Consider the following 21,909-nt stretch of genomic DNA (forward strand, 5'->3'; position numbering starts at 1 on the left):
TCCCCACCAGGCACGTTGGTTTGGTCCAAGTGATGAAACCTCAAGGCTTCGTCTGTATTAAACTGTACTGCAAGGCCATGACTGAGCACATTCAACGGCTGGCCATTGAAAAACCGAAGAAGTTCTTGCAACAATGACCGATTAGAGGCGTAAAGAATATAGATAAACTTCATCATGTTGGATTCCTGCTAGCAGAGGTCCGTTCATGTGATATTAGTTGGGATCAATTAGCAACCAGTGTGTCCAAATGTAGCAGGAAATCAGTTCCTTACTGTAAAGAACTAGAGCTGCAGTGATTCGTTGATGAATCCGTGGAAAGAAAAATAACTGAAACCATTTAGATCAAGAATTCATTGTTTCAAGCAAAAAAAGCCCAAAATTGTGAGAAATTTGATGTTTTTCTGTCATATGTGACAGTAAAGTGTGTATCTCTGGAGTTTTTAGACAGTTGGGGGGGGACAAAACAAGACATCCGATACATCTCCATGGGCTGAAGTTAGAACAGACATTTGTGATACGTTTAGACAAAACGATTAGTCGATGGTGAAAATAATTATTAGTTGGAGCCCTACTCAGAACTGAAACCCAGACTTCCTCCGAGGACAAGCGCAGCGAAGCTACAGTAGGTGATAAAGACTCATGAAGTCTTCAACTGGCAGTGAGTCCTACTGGGGAGGGGGGGAGGGGGGGGTTCACTAAATGTATGAACAGAGGCACCCAGACCTACGTACGCTGAAAAGCTTTCCATCCAAACCAACAGTTGACGCTCTACACAAGTCAGGCACTTTGTTTAATCTCTCCGTGCACCATCGGACCTCACCGCTGACCCTCACGTCTGCAGCGCTCGTCCACCAGAACGTCCAACGCCGCTCACGTCTCCGAATCTCAAGTTTATTGTCACTTGCCAAACACTCACTCGTAACAAAACAAAGTTTTACTGCGCGAATACTCACTGAAAAACATCCAGCACTGGACCGGCTCTCTGCGCTGACACCTTATTGCACCAAAAGCAGTTTCCTTTAACAACTAAAAACTGGTCGGTTCCTCGAGTAAAAGCTGTGAGCGGGCTCTGAACGGCTCTGCTCGGGTCGATTGCTGAACGTTGGTTTAAGTCAGAAAGAAAGAGGATTCAAAACTAGCGAGAGGATTAAAACAGCACAAGCTTTGGTACAGCACAGGCTGAACCACGAGAGAGGGAAGGCCATGGCGTTGTGTTCCAACAGTCTGCATGCAGCTCGACTCGCAGGAAGGCATCATGCGATGTACAATGCGTCATCGATGGCTGTACGTGGCTTCGTTTAAAAAACATATAATAATAATAATAATAATTAAGATGTCATTCAGTGCTATGCGTCTTACTGTCTGGCTGAATGACAGAGGAACCACTGGCTTAAAGGGAGACACAAGAGTAACCGTCGTTTTAAGGGAACAAAAAAAAGGGTCAAGCTTTAGTTTTTTTCGAGCATTCTGTTGCCGTGGCAGCCGCACATTTGCTCGAGAGAGGGAAATAACACATGAATACATTATTATGTATCTAAACAAGCTGACAAGGCACAAACAAAACATGTAAAAGCGTCTAAAATAAGAATCAGCAACAACAGGTCAACGGGAGGCTACGGAGCGAGTCGGGGCTTCACTGGCTCCGCTTTCCACCCATGCACCAAAAAAAACCATCAGTTTTTCAACTCGCCATTATTTTAACACAAGGGGGGGGGGGGGGGGGGGGGGGCTTTGAGCTGCTGTCCAAATCGAGGATGTGACTTTAAGAAGAAAACAGAATCCATTGTGATTGAAACACAGCAGAGGAGGTGACGGTGACAGATGCAAGGGATGCAAACAATTGGCTGGTTTCAAATTGCATAATGTGGCTGTAACTCCTCTCTGGCTTACTACATCCTTACGCAGCCTGCAGTCGCAGCCGTCGTCTGTGACCAAAGCAGCACCAGCACAAGAATGGGGGGGGGGGGGGGGTCACTCTGAGTCGATGTGGCTGATGGGGGTCAGACACTAAGACTGGCTGAGAAAGATGGAGGGAGGTCGAGGCGTTCAGGCAAAATACATGGTGGTCAGTGTGTCGTGGTGGATCTGAACAGCTTTGGCCAGCGCCGTGGGGTCCCTGCCGTTACTCTGCCCGGAGACGTGGCTGCCCTCCGCACTGCCCGGGGCGGAATGATGGAGAGAAGTAATGGTGAGTAACACTTAAAAAAACAAAACAATGAATTAATCCTGTCTGGAGAATGTATCAAATAAATGCCTGCTACATAATAAAGTCTCATGAAGCCACTTCAGGGTACAAAAACAAATTGATAAAATAAACATTAATCCACCGGTCTCATTCATTTTTTACAGATAAGTTCATAACTTAGACATTAAACTTGCGCAGCCACCAACTCATCTACACTTTTATACTGAACATTTTCAGATGACACCACACTAGCTATTCTAGGTGAATGTTTGTGCTTTGTCACACATGCTGAGCAATCTGACATAACACCAAATCTAATCTGATTTGAAGCAAAAGAGTTTCTCCCCACCTGTCGTGCTCTTTGTCAACCAGGTGGTAGCGTGCGCGGAAGGCCACCAGGTGGGCGTAGTAGGCCGGTGCAGGGATGGAGACGGAGCGCGTGCAGCGGACGTAGGTGTGGCACAGCTGGTAGGTGAGCAGCTGGAACTCATCGCCGGTGAAACAGTTGTCGTCCCACAGAACGTGGTAGTGGGAGGGCCGGCTCGTACCCTGGAGGGGGGGGGGGGGGGGGGGGAGGGGTAAAGCAGAGTTAATCACACCCAAGAGGAAGCAGAGAGTGGACCAACAACGAGCGGCTAAAATTAGGCGGAGTGGGGGAGGTCTGGTTACTTGATAGAAACTCATCCAGCCTCTGCTGGTGAAGTGCGGTTGAGGAAGATTAGATATTCTTTAATATTCTTTCACCGCTGGTAATGACTCATTTCAGGAATTTGCATCAGCGATCCAACCACCAACCAAAGCTCATGACCATAGCTGAGGGTCGGAACGTAGACTGTATCTTCGATTTCCCAGTCTGTCTCTACCCGCAGCTCTCAGAGACGCTTGGAAAGGGAGGGAAGGTTCTAATATTTTCAATAAAAATATTACACGCTTTTATCGACGTTTATTCAGGTAACTATAACTGCATTGCTTGCAAAAATCTTAAAGATGTTATTATTCCAAAGCTCCTTTAGCTGTTGAGCCATGCCGGTGCTCCCTGGCGATCGGATTGCATATCGGCGATCTCGAGAAACTCTGCAGCAATCTGGCCACCACAAGTGTACTGGAGTAATTCAGTAAAGGCGATGCAAACAGAAGAAGGAATAATGCTCTGTATATATTTGCATCCTGCATTGAATCTATCACCATACAACTATGGTTCTCCACAGTGTTGAATGGTTTGTCAGTGAGTTTAGGTTTGAAAGCCTACCTGGATTCCAGCGTGGCTGCAGAGGTAAAAGTCAAACTCGTAGGGGTGGGTGATGTCTGTGTCCACTGTGGTGCCGGCAGGAATGTTTCCACTTCGTCCAACCTGAGAGGGAATTTAACAAAATGATCTCAGAGAAGGTCAAAATCCCTTTATAGGATCCTTTTATAGGATCAGTGACCTCGATTTCAGATTCCTCTTTAATCCCCCTTTTGGTAGATAACCTTTGACCCCAATTTATCAAATCAATCAAACAGATGTAGAAAGTAGGCAGCCATAAAAATTACAAGACCCTCAGAGTACCACTGATAACGTGCCTCCTCTCTGTTACTCACCCGCTCGTTGCGATCTGCACAGAAGAGGCGCGTGTGATGGCGTTTCTGTACAACAATGTACGTAATCCCCGGCTGGTAGTCCTTCTCTAGACCGATGCAGGCCTCCCTGATGGCCAGCAGCTCGTAGTACAGCACCTACACAGAAAAGTCAAGAACTTCAGATCATGTGTTCACTCCATATAAGGAAACGAAACATGCAAGAATTCAGCAATAAACCAAGGAACCAGAGGTCATACCTGTCTGAACTGTCCCTCTGACACGCCGTCCCTGTAGAAGATGATCCTGGTTGGCTTGTAGCGGGTCGATTTGTAGAACTGGATCAAGAGCTCTCGCACCATGGAGGCCAGGTCCTGGATGACCTCCTGTCTGGGCCTCTGGACCCGCACCGTAGCGCAGTACCTGCTGGGGTGGGCGTCCATGCTGCCCACGACCTGTAGAGGCACGGCATCAGTCACATGGGTCAGAAACTCAATAACAATTTCGGCATCTACTTGGTACCAAAGTATTGTTCTTCCGGCCTGCCTCTTGGGCAGTAGACACGGGCTGATATGAGCAGTGTATGTGAAGAGGAAATACAAGATTGTTGGCCATTTGTGTGTTCTTATCTAAAGTGAAGTCTCACCGCTGCAATAGATGGCTTTTTCCCGTCTCCTGCTGGAGGATGAGTGACATCAGCCCCGAGGAAGATGATAGGCTGCTGGAACACAGAGGGTCTGGATGGATGAAAAGAGGCACACAGTGAATCAATCAGTCATGTTGCAACACAGTCTTCTTTTAACACAAACAGACTGGCAGTGAGCAAAGAGAAAAAGATAAATGTCAATGTGACGACTTTAAGCAAAGTATCTTGTAAAAATAAAAAGACTGAAGAACCCTCGTCTTTATTTGTTGAGTTCATTTTACCGTTGGTGTGGAACCAAGATGTTGTTGATGCCTCCCAGCTTGACGTTGATCTTGAGGCACAGGTTGGAGAGGGTCTGAGGGGACGTCTTCACTACGTTCTTCACCTGCACACACTGGGTGGCCATGCCAAGGAGGGTGTCGCCCACCCGCTTCACTTCAGCTGTGGGTCAAAGAAATGGAATGTTCCTTTAACTCGGCAACAACCGTTTGAACTTAAAACGCCTCACAAACGTCATACGACTGAAGTGAGGCTACTTTTAACGGGTAGCAGGAGCCTCGAGGTCAGAGCTTTAGATCCAACCGTTCTAATCCCGCTGACTACTTCCGTTACTATTGCTGTGCTGCGGGTTTCTAAACAGTTACTCTCCGTACCATAGACAGGCGTTTTCCCCGGCAGGATTACGATGATGAGCTGCAGCCCGGCGTAGGTGTTCTTCAGGTGTCTGAACATGGGCTCCACGCTGTCGGCTCCCTGGGCATATTTACAGAAACATGGCTGGCCTTGGATTGGCATCCCAGCATCCTTTGAGATTTTACGCAGCTGGTCAGTGAAGCTCCTGAGCATGAAAAAAAAAAAGAAGAAATGACCATACATGAACATTTGTTTCTTAATATCACTACCAATAGAGTATTGGTGTATTGCGACCCATGGATGCAAAGTCTGAACCTCCAGTTGTCACTTAATTAAGGAGTAACTAATCTGTGCTTTTGTATCGTAAGAACATTTTTGCAACTGAAATACCTTTTAAAAGTTTAACTTTTTAATTCTCAAAAAAAAAAAAAAAAAAAATACCTTGCGTATTTATCGAAATACATTTGACGGGTTTCTTTCAATGAGAAATTTTCACTATAGCTTCCAAAGACTTTATTTTTCATTTCAGATGCAAATATATGCATCATCTTACATTCAATCCGTCGATACCACACTGAACTGAGCAACAACGGTGATTTTTGTGAACTCACTTCAGGATCTCTTCTCGGCACTGCCTCTGGGTGGCGAAGCAGGCGATGGCCCACATCTTGATCTCCACTCCGGTGTGAAACTGCTTCCCCCTCATGTCCCACACGCCGTGGCTCGGTGTGGCCACCGTGCGATTCTGCAACGACAGTGCAGGGTTGATCTGCTGGGACTGGCAGTCACACGGACACAAACGGTACAAAAGGACACGGACAACGTATGGATTCAGAGATTCAAAGCAGTCGGGCAGCCAGTGGGATCTGAAGATCAACTGTGTAATTAATCGGCCGATCGTGGCATTAGAGACGCATTCATTTGTAGGTTTAGTCTGTGCTTGCTTCTCATTGGCTCATGCATTCATTTTATGGCAGACATGCAAAACAGACTTCTTTCAAATCGAACCAGCTTCTATATGTGATCTCTTTACAAAAGCATGCATGTGGAAAACCGTGTAAAAAGACAGCAAAGTCCAAGCGATCACAGACAGAAAGAGTAGAAAAGACGTGTGCGATCCAATCAGAGATAATTGTGGTGTACTGTGTGAGCACATCAAATGTGAGAAAAATAAATCTATAGATTGTTTTCACAGGGTTCCCCACAGAATAGGCTGAGTGTAGCTCGTTTTACATTTTTGTTGTACGTTTTTGGTTCTGGCGCTGAAATTCAGAGCCACGAAGCATCAAGATGTCAAGAGTCAGAATTGTAAATACAAAATAAAACTGGGGGAAACCCTGCAGTCCCGAAAACACACACACACACGTTGGAAAACACACATGCATATGAATCGTGATTTAAGGGGAAGGTACCATAAAGGGTTCAGAGCTCACCCTGCCCCCATATTGCAGCATGGGGGCCGGCAGGACGCGGCCCGTCACCTGAGCCATCTCATCTCGCACGCGGAACTGAAACTCCTGGACGAACGGGTCGGCCTCGTAATTTGCACTCCTCACCTGAGGAGAGAAAAAATTATTATGATATATCATTATAACAGAAAAAAAAAAATTAAAAACGAAGCAAGCTGTGTGTCCTTTTGTCTCTCGTCCACTCACCAGCCTGCTGATCTCCTCCTGTCTGTCTGGGGCAGAGCGGGCTGTTGCTTTGATCATGGTCGATGTCTGGTTGTCAGTTAGTTTTTTAATACAGCGCTGTCCAGGTACAATGTTGCACACCTAAATGGAAAAAAACATTAATTCATGTTTGAACACAGCCTGAATTACCATTTTGTTTCACTTCATTCATTGTGGTCACACAAGCGACCAAAAATCTGAAGAGTGCGATGAAATGTTTTCATTGGTCGCCTGACGTTTGTGTGTGAGTGAGTGAGTGAGTGAGTGAGAATATCATTACAGCCTTAAAGCATGCTGGTAATGAAGAAAACTACTGGTTTTTATAAGTCAAGAAAAATGCTGCGGTACCCGTGACTCCTGTGCAAGGCACTGAGAGGCCAAACCCAGACCTGACATTATCGGCTTTATTTGTCACTATGAGCATAGCCGGTCCACCTTAAAAGATCAGCCAGCCTTAAGTGAGCCTGGGCATAAGTTCATTTTCAGTTTAATCAGCAGGTGAAAAGCAAGACAGGGGAGCTTGGCTTGGGTCTTGAGGTGCAGACACTGCATTGCTACTTTCACAGCTATAACATTACTACTTATTTCATATTCACCATTGCGCTAATCTCTCTCTCTCGCTGTCTCTTGACAGCACACTGAGTAACATCACATACAGCATCGGATCGATGTGCTGAACAGAGATGACATGCGGGTGGTGGCGGCAGTTGAATAAAATCATGTAGTTGGAAGAAGACTAAAGCCAAAAATAAAAGCCAAACACGTCCTGTAACACCCACCACTCTGTCCCTCGTTCCCAAAATAGAGACTGGCTCCTGGTGGCTCGTGCTGTGCACTACAGTACTCCACATCAATACAGCAGTATGTACTGAAAATGATTCCGTCGGTTTCTAAATACCCTGGTATACCGTAATACCACCCAAACCTACTCGTTACGCACACTTCACGCTACTCTCATACCAATTTAATACATGTGGATTGCACTTAAACCCGGCCGTGGCCAGTTTCACAGGCTAGTCCGGTGAGCATCTTGCATTTTCTGTCACTGTTCATGAATTATCTCGACCAATTGGAGTTGTGAAGTTGAAAGGCCGGAACCAGGCTGACCTTCACTCATGCCGAGGTACGATATTATCAAACAGTGTGTTGGTATGAAACGGGATATTTAATTGATGGTACTGATTGAATTTTATACTGCCCTGGTTTATGAGTGAAAGTGAAAATGAGCTTTGACTCTCTGAAATACAATTTGACAGCAACAATGTTCTCAAGACGTTTTACCAGCATTTGGCAGTGGAATCACATCAGTCCTTACCTCCAGGGGCAGATAGGTGTGTTTCTGTTCCTGGCCCACCTGCAGACAAGGCAGGTGGGGGTACTTTAGCTGCAGGCTGTACTTCTCTCTGAAGTACTGCGCCACTGTACGCTCAACTGTCTGACCGCTCTCAAGCTGCAACGGAAATCTGTGGATTTGAAGGAAACAAGGAATCCCCCGTTAATGAGAGCAAATGACCGCTTGGATTGAAGCTCACAGCTACCGGGGTGCGATGTAGAAAACGTACGTCTGGAGGCTGGCAGGGCGCCGTGTTACATTACAGACTCGGTACTTCCTACGCATGGTTCCACAGTGTGTCACTTCCACTTTAAGACCTGTGAAGAAGGAGGAATAAGCATCGTCACTTAAATGTTGCCAACGAAACAGTGGAACAAATGACCAGGCCTGCTTCACCAAGATTCAGCCCTCGTCTGTACCTCCTTTATGTAACAAATAAACTGTCATAAGATACAAAGAACCTACTCAACTCCTGGGGCTGTATTCATAAAGCTTCCTAGTACAACCAGCTGCTCTTAGTGACTAGATTCTGAGAAATGAAGAGAATGATGATGATTTTCTCAGAGGTTCCCAGAGACCAGATCCTGGTGAAGATAAAAGTTAGTCACAAAGCATCTTAGCCCTTCAGAGAGCTGCTAAGGAGAGAAGCTGTGGGAGGAGGAGGACTTTTGAGAGTTTCTTAAGCAGACGAGAAAATGGTGGTAAGAGAGAGGAGGAGGAATATTCTCCAAACACTGAATGACAGCGAGTTAATGAAACGCTACAGATTAAACCGTGCAGGGATCGTGTTTGTGGACGTGTGAAAGTAGGCCTGTTTTGGGCCTTTTGCCGGCTACTTTTAAAGTAGGTATATGGCTCAAAATGTATTCCACAGAGATGCTCCTTACATAAAATAATATTCACTATTGAAAGAGACCATGAAAAGAGACTAAACTCCACTATTAGGCCTATCGATTTCACCGTCCGTTCTATGCCCATCACCACTAAAAGTGCATCGTTCTTTCATTCCTAGCCATGGGGTCAACCACACCTCCTCACTAAGGTAAAGGTTTCGGTCCCTTCCTTGCTCAGGCATGCTCTGTGACATGCTCTATGAATGACGAACCGAATACGTTTAAAAATAAATAAATAAAAGTTTTTTTTTAAACCTTTATTTAACCAGGTAGTCCCATTGAGATTAAAAATCTCTTTTGCAAGATGTAAGTAACAATACTACATAACATTAAGGAGCAGTTTTTGTTTTTTATGCTTATGTGTTGCTAAGAAGACACCCCAGAAGATGAGTCACTCAGGTATAGTTCCATCATTGTTCAAAGTCAAAGAATAACTTCATGATGTTAGTTGTAATGAATAAATATATTTTAAAATAAAGTACATTTCTCTGGCATTTATAGTTTTCTACTGTACCGAAACGTACCGAACCGTGGCTCCACTGTATCGTACCCAACCGTGAATTTTGTGAACCGTTACACCCCTAATATGTACTGTTACAGTTTATACAACATGTTGGAAGGAATCTCCTCCAGGTGTTCCTGAGATATCGCATTCACACATCTTTCTGTTTGCAAGTACATGAAAACAGTAGCTTCCCAAACAACAACACAACAACAGCCAGACGGGGTAAGGCAACAAAAGCTGCCTTTCCTTGGCGACATACCTTTGATCTCTTTGGTGAACTTGACCCTGTGGGAGTCAGTGAGAGGGCGGGGCTGCTCGTCAATGTTGTGAATGTCCAGGACCTCACACATGAACTGGATGACTGGCTGGGCTTTATAAAACGCTGTGGCTGACACTGAAAAGATACAGGAGGAGACCAAACCGTCAAATCCCTATGGCGACAGCTTTTTCTTTTAGTTCATGTAGCGCACAGGTCACTCTTTGAGGCCAAATGGTGTTGATCTTCTCATCAACTCGTATGAAGCTACAGCGAGCAGACAGTTAGCTTAGCATAACGACTGGAAAAACGCTAGCCTGGTTCTGTCCAAAGAAAATCTACTCTCCAATTAAAATGAGAAGTTTTGGTTTTGAGCTGTGTTATGTTGTGCTGGACTATTTCTCAGCCGGGCACATTAACGTCCTGGAGTCTCCGCTGGATGACGGTAGTGAAGAGAAGACTTGTGCAACAGTCCAACACACATAAAACCACAAGGTGTCATTTACAACCTTTAGTTTTTGTACGGATTAAAACAACAATATATATATTGTGTTAATTACTGAACTTAAGAGGTGCTCGTAGGTGTATTTTGTTTCCTTTGGCCAGAACCTGGCTAGCTGTCCCCCCCCCCCCCGTTTACAGTTTTTGCGCTAAGCTAAGCCTACCAGCTGCTGGCTGTAGCTTCACATGTACTTCACAGACGGGGCATACTCACCATCGATGTTGAGCATCATTTTCCACATAGCTGGCCGCACTGACTGATGGAATCCAAACCAAACCTCTCTTCCTCCACCTAGCGGGTGGTCGTAGCCCTCTGGGGAGGAGAAGAAGGATCGTCCAACAGGCGTGTACCTGATGAGGACAGACGGGGTCACAACGGGGACATAGGGCTGGGCGATATGGCCTAAAAAAAAAATCTCCGATTTTTTTACAAAAAATCCGATTCACGATTTAAATCGATTTTTTCCCCCAAAATTTTTTGCAGATGACAGAAGCTGTTGAAAACTATTTTTTATTTTATTTTGTGATGATTTTCCCAAGTAGGTTGATAAAAATAAAGTGCAAACAAAACCTGAACATTGTAGAAAGGTGCCTGTAGTATACAAAAAGTATTTGGTCACTCTTTTGTTTCCCTGAATCATTTAAATATAAAATTAAATTAAACATAACATTAAATGGCATTAAATAGTAGCCTTCCATTGTAAACAACTGTGCAAATGTAACTTTTTACAGTAAGCTTTTCTAACTGAATACACTGATACAAACACAGCATGAAATAAAATGTATGTGACCCTTTAACATTCACATTTTCAAAAGTGCAACATCTGATCTAACATCAACATAACATATTTCGCACAGTAAATAAGTGCATGTAAACAAAATCAAGTGCATTCACAACATAACCAACAGTATTAAACAGTAGTGCATGTTTTTTCTAAATATTTTTGCCAGGAAGACAAGCCTGTCTACTACCTCTGGCTTCAGGCATGCACGGTGGCATGTAACAATGCCCTCCCACACACTGAAAAGCCTCTCAGAGGGGGCACTTGTAGCTGGCACAGAGAGGTATTTCTTTGCTAAAGTACTTAGCCTTGGAAAGTTAAGTTGGTGACGCTTCTACCAGTCAAGTGGATCGGTGTCTGGGTCAACCTGCTGGACCACAGGTCAGTTGTTGCGGAGTAGAATGACATCCCCTCCAGCTCCGCAGAAATCCTTTGGCGTGTACTATTGTACAGCCGAGGCAAGGCAACGTCAGAAAAATGTTTACGGCTTGGTAGCACGTACCTGGGGTCCAAAGCTTTGAGAAGGTGAATAAACCCCGGCTTTTCCACGGTGTATATGGGCACCATATCTTTTGCGATATACATCGCGACTGCATCCGTGATGGCTTTCCACCGGGCACTCTTCTTCTCATGCGGAGTACAGTTGGTGAATGTCTCCAAAATGCTGGGTTGTTGTTGTGAGGTGGCGGCGGCGGCGGCGGCGGCGCTTGTGCTCCCGCGGTCCTGCTCCCTCCTCAGGGCAACAACACTTCTCCCACTCGGCGGCATGCCTCTGTTTGAGGTGCTGCATTAAATTTGTTGTGCTGCTTGATTTTGTAGCAATAGCTTTTAGACAGACCTTACATCGTGGTGCTGTTTGTTCTGTGTCAGATGACACGAACCCGAACCATTTCCAGACTACCGAAGACACATTCTTCCCTCTCTTATGAACGAGAGCTTCACTGCTGGCCGCCATTGTTTTCGTTTGTAAACAATGCGCGCGCACTCTACTACGGGAGCCCAACGGGGGGGAGGGGTGGGGGCGATTTTCTCGATTTTCAATAAAACACATCGCCTTAAAGCACACATTCGAATTAATCGATTAAATCGATTTATCGCCCAGCCCTACGGGGACACAAAGAAACCCTACCTGGGATTTGAGTTGTGTTCCCCGTGGGGTTCACTGAGTGCAGCAGAACACAAGCGATGCCCGACTTATAGGGTCGTTCATGTTACTAAAAACTATTTGGGTTAATGGATTTAGCAAATGTCAAATTGAGGTAGAATACATGAAAGGTGATTTTTTTTACTTTTAATCCTTTTGTCCGTGTTGTATTTAAATCCCACTTGGGCCACCTAATATAGGAAAAATATACCCACCTGGAGTATTGTTACAATATGTGACAACGTTGTAGTTGAAATACGGCATACCACATTTAGGGAGCGCTACAGTAACTTATATTTCATGACCAGAAGAAATCTTTACTGCCATTTAGATCAAACTCTTATCTTCGTTCTGAAAACTGTAATATGGTAAAGGTAAACTCCAGCATTTGGCCATCAATTTGAAGGAATAGTCATAATTTGAGCAAAGCATTTCACCGAACGTTTAACCTTAGTGATTAGTTTATTCCCATCTCAAATATTTAGCTTCAATAAGATATGATTTGAGGTATTTTAGTATGAGGTCTGAATCTCGTTACTATTCTTCGGAAATATTCCTATGAAAAGGAAGCCACAAACAAATCTTTGTAGATGGTCAAGGGGAGAAAACTCACTTCATGGAGGGCAGGTGTCGAAGGACGACGTCCACGGCGTGAACGGGGTTGGTGCTGATGGGTTTCTCCAGGTCCACCGGCTCGGCCACGGCGCGTCCCGTCAACACCTCGTGGAGCATGTGCCAGCTGACTAATGACACAAACCTGATGGTGACTTTAAACGGGCGGTCCTTCCCACCGTCACCTGGCAGGGTGACATCCAGATCGACCTGAAGAGGGAAACAAGGATTTTCAGATCAACAATAAAAAGCCTCAAGCCAATGAGCCCATTTTCAGGATGTCTCATTGAGAAGAAGAAGCTGAACTCTACTTTGAATGTTGGCCCAGACAACACAAACTTTGATGTCGTGTCTTACCCCACCGGCGGCGACAGGAATGGGTCTAGCGGTGTAGAGGCTTCTCTTCCCATCGTAAACTGGCAGACAGTCGCCAAAGATGGTCACCTTGAAATGCTGAACCATGGAGTCCACCACCTCCCTGAAAAGGCCACCACAGATTAAATAAATAAAATAAAACACATCACCACAATCAACATGCAGCATGAATCCAGGCTTAAAGACGTATTCGCTCTCATCGATTCACATTCCAACTGGTCTACAGTTCTGTCCCGTTACCTGTTGACCCGGCGAGGACATTTATCAGGCTTGATGTCCACCTCGTACAGATAGACGTCGATCTTGGGTATTTCCACCTGGAAGCAGTTGGCCAAAAGCTTGATGGGCTTCCCAAGGGTGCCATAGCCAGGTCGCCTTGGCAACGTGAAAAGGACTGGGGGTTCAGCGGCTGCTCCAACGTCTCCTACGACAACAAAGACCAAAAATAAATCAGTACAAGTAAACCAGTGTTTACATCACACGCAAATGTCATTGCTGTAATGATGATTTGAATATGGTTTCATATTACAGTAACGGTCTTGACAATTCTAATGTATAGTGTTCGGACTAAAGATGAGCGCGAACGTGGCTCCACATCTGTTGGACGTAGTTAGGAAACCGTTCACTGACACAATATTCATATCAACCTTATCTACGATCGGTATTTATGTCAATTCTGGACCATCTGTGTCCCAACATTCAAACGTCTCAAAGCAGCTCTAACAGAACCCAGACCAGTTAACAAGAACGTACTGTACCCGTTCAAAGGAGCTGTGAGAGGAAGGAAGTGGTTAATAAGGTGGAAGGAGCTGGCACAAAAGATGGTCAGAGACGTTAAATATTTCCTCATGTCGAACTGACAGAAAACGGAAAGAAAAGGGGCCGACGCTGTATGGACCGTATAGACAAAGGCTACGGAGATAGGTGGTGACATATTAAATAAAGACCAGCTCCGCCGTCACAGACGTCTCCTGACTGACGTGGCCTTTGCCAGACGGAAGGAGAAGTGGGCGGGTGACACACCACGCCGATCTGACACCAATTTTCAGAAATGCCAAACTGGAAAGTACTCGGTGCAAATCACACAACCGCACAATTTCCATAAATGTGAGTCAGAGGATCCACACACATCATAACGTCTGCACACAGACCTCAAGCTGTTACGATACCACGGTGGGCTTTGTTTGTAATGAAAGTAAAAAAAGCGTACAGCCAAAAACGAGCATCAAGAATGAAAGTGGCAGTGAAATAAGTGCGACAGAGCAGCTGGGGGTTGAAAATATAAGACTGTTTCAGCTGCTGTCAGGGTGGAGGGCTGACCCTGGACCTGCTGTAACCAGGCATCATTCATAAAACACTGCCCTTCCTGCTGACGCGTCCCCAGGCCGCCTCCTCCCCTATGCCGTTGCCACGGCACCTATGTTGCTACAGTTTCTCCACGGCAACTAAAAGCATGCTGGGCAGGAAGAGGGAAAAACAGGCGTGCACAGATTCATCTCATTCATCTTTGAGCTCCAGTGACAAAAACTGTTTGAAATATGTCTTTTGAAACTATGTTTTACTCTATTTGTATGGTCAGTAGTTGTTGATTACTTTGATGGCATTGTGATAGTCGTTTTCTTGGTTACGTTATTATGTGATGCAATATTGAATAATATCCAGTGTTTCTTCTATTTACCGGATGTAATCAGTCTGTTTTGACCATTTCCAACCTGATGAAGATCCTAAAGAAAGGCAAGTCAAAAAGTGACAACAAAAGGAACTAAGCCTTCAATTTCTATGAGGAATTATGGAAAACATCCACAGCTATGCACAGAGATAAGCCGGTACCCGGATGTCGATGGAGGAAGTCAGTAGCCTGCCAGCCGTATGACAGATCTCGTTCTCGTTTTTTTCAATAAATCATGGCCGAAGCTTCGTCAGAATGATGGAGGGGTTTGTTTCTAAGCGCGCACGGCTCGTCCGGTTGTAATAATATTATGAGTGAGGAGCGGAGGACCGATGCTATCATTAGCATCGGTCCTAGGACGAGCTAACCTAGGACGGAGTCATCAGAGTAGTGTAAAAAAAGTATTTCAATCGGCTCAGGCACCGAAAGGAAGCACCGAAAGGAAGCACCGAAATCGGCGTTGCATTTCGGTCCGGTAGATACCGGTCGTATAGGAACCGGTACCATACCGGCACCGGTTCTCGGTACCCAACCCTAGTAATGACCCCAAAATACAAAAGTTCACAGTAGAATGAGTAACAATGTAGAGATAGATGACCTCTTATCAGGCTGCTTCATGATAAACATGCACCGCACGACCAGTAGCAGCCCACCAAGAGCTGACATTCAACGAATCCACACACAGAGTTCTTCACTGATGAACCGTCTTTCAGTCCAAACGTTGCTACTCTAATTGGGGGGCGGCGGCCCATGGGGACTCGGTTGGGGAACCGCAGAGTCGCCGGTTCAAGTATGGTATATGGACCGATAGCTGGACAGGTGCCAGTTCGCTTCCTGGGCACTGCCGAGTTGCCCTTGAGCGAGGAGCCAAGCTAGCTATAGGACGATGTGAACATTTTATTTATCTTATTTATATTTGCCCAATAATCCTGGCCAAAATAATTGCGATTCCTTGAATATTATACAGATAATCATTAAAATATGCTTAAAGTGGCACTAAACCATACAGAAATCTCTTTACTTAACAACTAGTTAATAAACATATTTTTATTGCATTACAGACAGGACACATGTGTTTTTTTGGTGAATGGGTCCATGTGTAATGTGTAAAAAGTAACAGTAAAGAAATTTAATTTCCCCCTCTGGATCAATAAATTATGTATTTGTATTCTAAAACTAGAGACTAACAATGTGTAAAACTTATATACTGTTCAAATAAATATCGTTTCAACCGCGTTACACTCGTGAAGTGCGGACATTCTGGACAAACGCTTTTGAAACAAGATCAAAAAGGCCAAACATTTTCAACTTCCAGCTTCTCAGTTGTTAAGATGTACTGCTGTTCTTTGTCACCACTATAAATGTAATATATAGTAGGATTTTGTACAGTCTGACAATGTTTTCAAATTTGAACATACATGTTACTGTAACTTTGTTCTTTACTGCTCATTCTGTGAAAAATGGGTGCAGTGGTTAGAGAATGAATGGGTCGCTTTCAGTGAACCAGTTTGTTTTTTCCCTCCCAGTCCACCACTGACCCCAACATCAATAATACACACAAGCTGTGACTCACAAATTGTGCCCCATAGCAATTAAATAAATTGATTGCCATGCTTAATTGATTTGTAATTAACACAGGCAGTGGTTAACATTATGGTTAACATTATGCAATAACTAGGGTTGCTATGGCAGCAGCTAGTGTGAAAGGCTGCCCTTCAAACACGCACACACACAGTCTCTCTCAGGCATCACGCACACCTGACGGGATTACCACCTGCCTTTGACAGCGGGCAAAGAATGACGTAGCCAATCAGAAAAAAACCCGTCAGACTGGTTTGGGGCATAAACACACGCCTGCACGCGCACACCGAGGCGCAAAAATGACCGGTAAAACAGCCCCCAGTATGTTACTCCCGTTAGAGCTGGAGATGGGAATGTGAATAGAGTTTTCAAGCTGAGCCGCTTCTGCACACGTGTCCATGATAGCCTGGTAACTTATTTAAGCACAGCGTTAACAACTTAGATCAACTTGCTTCTCCCAAATACTTTATCATGGGGGTCTAGATTGTGTCTCGCACTCCGCGCTATCTGCAAATAACTCAAGTGCAGCACCTGGACACCAAATTAAGCATGGCGGTTAGTCGGGGGTTCCCACCTGTTGTTCCGATTTCCATTCATGAGGTCTCTGTCCGGATGACCCGGCCCCCAGTGATTACTTCTCCGGTTAAACGTGCCTATAGATCCGCTCCCCCGGCTACGCGGCCCCCCGGCTTCGGTCGCTGATGTGTAACCGGGCCGCTCGGGGGTCCCCTCAGTTTAACGTTGAGTATTCTCCCCCGACCTGCCTCACCACGGCTGACAGCTCAAAGTTACACAAAATGTCCCCGCTTCCGTCCTTTGAAGTTCTTCCTGTTGTATCTGAAAGAAAAACCAACATTATGTTTAGTGTCGGAGAGGTTTGTGACAGTTTAGACGCGGAGTTGGTTAAATTGAGCTGAGAGTCGCTAGCGGTGGGTAAGCTAACAGCGATAGTTAGCTTTAACGGTTAGCCTACGGCAACTAGCAACTCGACACACAAGATTGATATGAGTATTTACCCGGTCGGTGGCACAATCCGTCGTCCCGGTTGGTTAACGTGACAGTCCGGTGTTGTTTATCAAATAGCTACGAGGGCTCTGGTTAGGTTCACTATCCCCCGGCGTTCTCCTCGGCGTAACCGGTCTAAAATCTGCTCTTACACCGCCCTCACGCTCGCTAATGTTAACTTCGCCGGAATTTAAAATCAAGACTTCCGGAAAGGTGTTTCAAAATAAAAGCATAAATAACGAACAACGTGAGAGTTGTTCGTGAACCAGATGTTTTAGCGTCTGTCTAACAGATATTATTGTTCAATACAGACTAATAATCAATAGCTGTACCTTTGAGTACATTTTTTTCCGCATCAAATGTTGTTGTCATGCGCACAACGATTACAAGTGAAGCAGTCCGTGGCAATGAAAGGTCTCAGTCTCCCTCCAACAGAAAACATGTGGATCAAAAAATATGTGAGTTGAACAAAACCTAATGAGAAGAACAAAGTATAATTAAAACTCATCTGCATGTTAGAGGGATATATATATTTTTTTTTTTTATTTGACATCTATAGTTACTGTCTGCTTTTTAGATTAGGATTTCACAAAACAAACGCTCATTTTGTAAAATATTAAATAATCCAACCATTTAAATGAAGCTATGTCGAAGACCTGTGAGCTTTAGTTTGTCAACTAAACCAAAAACAGACTTTTCCGTCTTTTATGAATGTTTTTAGAAACCATAATTAAAGCAAAAATATCAGACAAATAAACACAATTTTGTGCAGCAGAAATGTACATTTGTTTCTTCTTTCCAATTCTGCATACTCTCGACCTCTCATATTGGGAACCAGATAAAACTACTACTCATTGGTACACTAAATACACACTTAATTAATACTGTTTATATTATAACAATAAAATGACATAATACACATAATGACATACAATCTTCTCAAAGGGCCATTCTACACTACTAGTACTGACTTGTGATACTTTAAGAACATGTTTCTGATGATTGCCTGCTTCTGACGGCCTTTACTTGAATATGAAAGCAGGAGTTTTACTTGAAACTAAGTATTTTTACACATTGGTATTTGTACTTTCACTTCATCTCATGATTTCAATTTCTGCATTTCCATGATTTTAATAATATCCCTCTCACTGTAAGAGGGAAATCTGACAGGGACGATTGTGGGATTTTCGGTATTGCCTTATTTAACGTCGTCTAACTTGACGAAGCTGTTGCGCCCTCCTCCTCCTCCTCCTCCTCCTCCTCCTCCACCACCACCACCACCGAGGGAAATCCGTCAGGAAATACCAAGAGTAGAAAACAACGTCACTTCCGGGATTTTTCTTTTCTAAACTCAGTTATGTTTTGAAATAACAGCTCGTATTTCAGGTTTTGTGGGTTTATATTGTGTCCTATTCATCCATGTACCATGAGATACAAAAGTTACAAAATATAACACAGGTTAAACCCACTGTTTATTTCTGGACATACACACTCCACACTGTAGATGTCTACATAATCCATGTCTATGATTTTTTAACAGCTTTATAGAAAAACCATAGAAGAAAAATAACCAGGAAATGTTACACTTCATGAGCAATTACCACTGTTTTTCTGCGAGAAGTTGATGGAGCTGCCAGCAGCAAACAGGTGTGACTTAACACTCTCATAATTACCCCTGGATGCAGGATTATAAACTGCAGTCCCAGCAGCTGTGAATCACACGTCTGACTTGTGTTGAATTAGAATGGACAAGGTGATCAGCTGTTTCAAGAAGAGCCCAGATGCTGTGGCCAGGCTGATATGCTTCCCCTGGGCAGGTGGAGGCTCCATCCACTATGCGCGCTGGGGGAACGTCCTCAACAGCTCCATAGAAGGTAACGCGCCATGTTTAAGGGCTGCACTTTGCCCTGTTTAGCTATACTGTTTGGCTATATGCTCTAAATCTGTCAGATGTTTGTAAATAACACTAATGTAGTCTTAAAAAAAATCAGCAAAAAAGGAAAATTGTGGCAACTTCCCCCCCCCCCCAAAAAGAAAGACGTAAACACACAAAACAAACCTGTTACAATATGATTGTATTCCGATTTGAAATGGTATAACATCCTTTTGTTGTTGTCACTGTCAGTGTTTGCTGTCAAGCTTCCGGGCAGAGAGAGTCGAGCCAAAGAGCCCTTCTTTCAGGACATGCAGCAGATTGTGGACGAGGTTATTGGTGTGTTGTTACCGGTGCTCAAAGAGAAGCCGTTTGCTCTGTTTGGACACAGGTATGATAAGAAAAATGGGCTTTATCAGTGACATCGTATCCGTCATGACATCTGGCCCTGCCCACCACTACTTCTGTTTCTGTTGCTGTTTACTCGTCCCTGATCTGTTTCTAGTTTCGGGGCCTTCACCGGTTTTGCCGTGGCAGATGCTCTGAAGAGACTGCACAACCTGGAACCCGTTCACATCTTCCTGTCCGGTGCCTCTGCACCTTATGTGAGTGTATTTATTACATTAACTCTATTGGGGATTATCCACTCGGCATCAATCAGCATCAGTATCCAAGGAGGCTTGGAGTCTCTGCAATTCTCTGTTGATTAAGTGTACCAATGTCCAGATTTCAGTTTGTATTTGGAACCCTGATAGCTTGATTGTAACTCATTGCAGACAGTGTCACCATGTCAACAAAGGCTTGTTATTAACCCACGCAATATCAAATCTTAACCATAATATTTTTATTTCCAAAGCTTTTGTTTTCAAATTTGCTGTGGTTCAAAATGAGAATAATATATTCCATATGACGCTCTGCAAACTTAAAATAAATCAGAGACCAAATGATCCAAAGCTGCATTGTGAGGAAGCAAATGCAGTTCATTTAAAAAATGTCTTCCTTACAATACAATATCTTTGATAATTTATGGAAAAAAACGTTCAAAGACGTTCTCAGACACCATAAAGTCATCAATGACAAAAGAAAACCTGTAAACTGAGAAGGACAAGTGAACACCTGTGTGCAGGATTTCTATTTATTCAGAAGGAATTGGATTCGATTCTTACTCGATGGAGGTCTACGGACCGAAACATCTGGTTCCTTCTATAATTTCACAACTGTATACAGGCTATGTACGAACTGAAGACAAGAGTTTGGTGTTGACAACAAACCACCAGCATGTTGCCTTTTGTCTTTCAGTCAGAGACGCGCATCAAAGCCCCAAAGAGAAGCGAGGTGTCCGATGACGACTTCCTCAAGTGGTTGATTTCGATCGGAGGAACTCCTCCCGAGCTGCTGGCGAACCCTGAAGTCCTGAAGCTCTTCCTTCCCGCCCTGAAGGCCGACCTGCACGTCGTGGAGAACTACAGGTAGTTACAGGCTCAAATTGAACCATTCATTTAAAAATGATCTGAGCTTCGGGACGAGTGCTTTGTAGTGAGTGGAGCCTCTGACTTTGCTGCAGGTGCCAGAAGCCGGACAGCCCGCTCCTCTCCTGCCCCGTCACGTGTTTTGATGGAAAGGAGGACGTTCCTCACGACTTACAAGGTCTGTCCCCTCGTGTCCTGCAGCAATCACACACCTGCTCTGACTTATTTATTACAGGGATTATTGAGGTTTCTGGATGCTCCATATCAGAAATGATGGAACATTTGCAGTGTTTATTCATGCAGATGTGGACGCTGCAAATATGGCTACTGAGTATATATTGTAATTATTATTCAGTGGGTTTTATTTTTCTTACGTTGTGCATTCTGTGTATTGTATTTTATCAATTTTTTTATTTATGCGTACATGTTTTATTTAATCTATATGTTATTTATGTGCTGCATTTCTTGTATGAAAGGTGTTATTATTTGTATTGTGTTTGTACAGGGCTGTATGTGCCCTCTGTTTGCTGAAGACAATAGCTCAGTGTGAGTTGTCTCCCCGTTCATTTGTATTTTTCCCAACAGCTTGGAAAAGCATCACATCCGGAGATTTCACCGTCAGGATGCTCGATGGAGCTCACTTTTATCTGAAGGAGTCTGAAAATGAAAAGACGATATTAGACTACATCACCAAGCAGGTGGAAACATCAGGAATGGACTATTTATGATGAATATTATATCTCATGACTTCAATGTTGTTCTATTAATTCATTGTGATGGAAATGTGGATACATTCCAGAAGTGTAACAAAGTTTGATATTAAAAAGTAATTCCTCACAGCTTGATTGTTGATTTATCCATATTATGGCTGCAACCAAGAATTATTATATAAATGATTAATCTGATGGTTATTTTTAATCGATTTCATAGGTTAGTTTGTGAAAATAGTCAGAGTATATTGAAAACTGGCCATCACAAGTTCCGAATGACCTTACTTTAATGTGTTGGCTACACCTCACACATTACTTAACATCAGTTTGATGTAAGTGTGCCACATGCAGCCCAAAGACAAATTTTCATCTGCAGGAATAATATATAATAAAAAAAAGAAAAGCAGCCATGTTTGACACATCAAAGTAGCTGTGGTTTATTTTATTACAATCTACTACTTAATGAAATAACCATTTCATTCATTATTTTATTTATTTCTAAATCCA

General features: G+C 43.9%; 2 protein-coding genes across 3 annotated transcripts; one reads left to right on the top strand and one right to left on the bottom strand.

Moving 5' to 3' along the window:
• Window positions 1-12: 12 nt before the first annotated feature.
• Window positions 13-17,474, bottom strand: ago3b (argonaute RISC catalytic component 3b). 2 transcript variants are annotated; one of them, XM_079288069.1, is made up of 20 exons: window positions 17,362-17,474; window positions 16,920-17,182; window positions 13,336-13,519; window positions 13,078-13,198; window positions 12,722-12,930; window positions 10,397-10,533; window positions 9,685-9,819; window positions 8,257-8,344; window positions 8,010-8,157; window positions 6,677-6,796; window positions 6,434-6,577; window positions 5,633-5,766; window positions 5,042-5,226; window positions 4,670-4,829; window positions 4,389-4,479; window positions 4,003-4,197; window positions 3,767-3,901; window positions 3,435-3,536; window positions 2,535-2,734; window positions 13-2,155 (listed from the first exon to the last, which is right to left on the bottom strand). In XM_079288069.1, the coding sequence occupies exons 2-20, from the start codon at window positions 16,936-16,938 to the stop codon at window positions 2,047-2,049; spliced, it is 2,616 nt and encodes an 871-aa protein (XP_079144195.1). In that variant the 5' UTR covers window positions 16,939-17,182; window positions 17,362-17,474; the 3' UTR covers window positions 13-2,046. The 2 variants fall into 2 exon arrangements, with proteins under 2 accessions (XP_079144195.1, XP_079144194.1); XM_079288068.1 differs by having other exon boundaries at window positions 5,633-5,799.
• Window positions 17,475-18,913: 1,439 nt separating this feature from the next.
• On the top strand, window positions 18,914-21,420 carry olah (oleoyl-ACP hydrolase; the record flags this gene model as incomplete). Its single annotated transcript, XM_079288517.1, has 7 exons — window positions 18,914-18,997; window positions 19,094-19,224; window positions 19,476-19,614; window positions 19,729-19,828; window positions 20,523-20,692; window positions 20,788-20,870; window positions 21,278-21,420. The coding sequence occupies exons 1-7, from the start codon at window positions 18,975-18,977 to the stop codon at window positions 21,418-21,420; spliced, it is 789 nt and encodes a 262-aa protein (XP_079144643.1). The 5' UTR covers window positions 18,914-18,974.
• Between the last annotated feature and the right edge of the window lie 489 nt (window positions 21,421-21,909).

Source organism: Melanostigma gelatinosum (assembly GCF_949748355.1).
Source record: "Melanostigma gelatinosum genome assembly, chromosome: 17".
Classification (NCBI taxonomy): domain Eukaryota; kingdom Metazoa; phylum Chordata; class Actinopteri; order Perciformes; family Zoarcidae; genus Melanostigma; species Melanostigma gelatinosum.

Excerpts from the sequence above, each read along its gene's own strand:
- ago3b (XM_079288068.1), bottom strand. Across the intron at positions 5,800-6,433 it reads TGAGCTCTGAACCCTTTATG|TCCCAGCAGATCAACCCTGC; the intron begins GTACCTTCCCCT and ends TGTGACTGCCAG. Across the intron at positions 4,480-4,669 it reads ATCTTGGTTCCACACCAACG|ACCCTCTGTGTTCCAGCAGC; the intron begins GTAAAATGAACT and ends TCATCCATCCAG.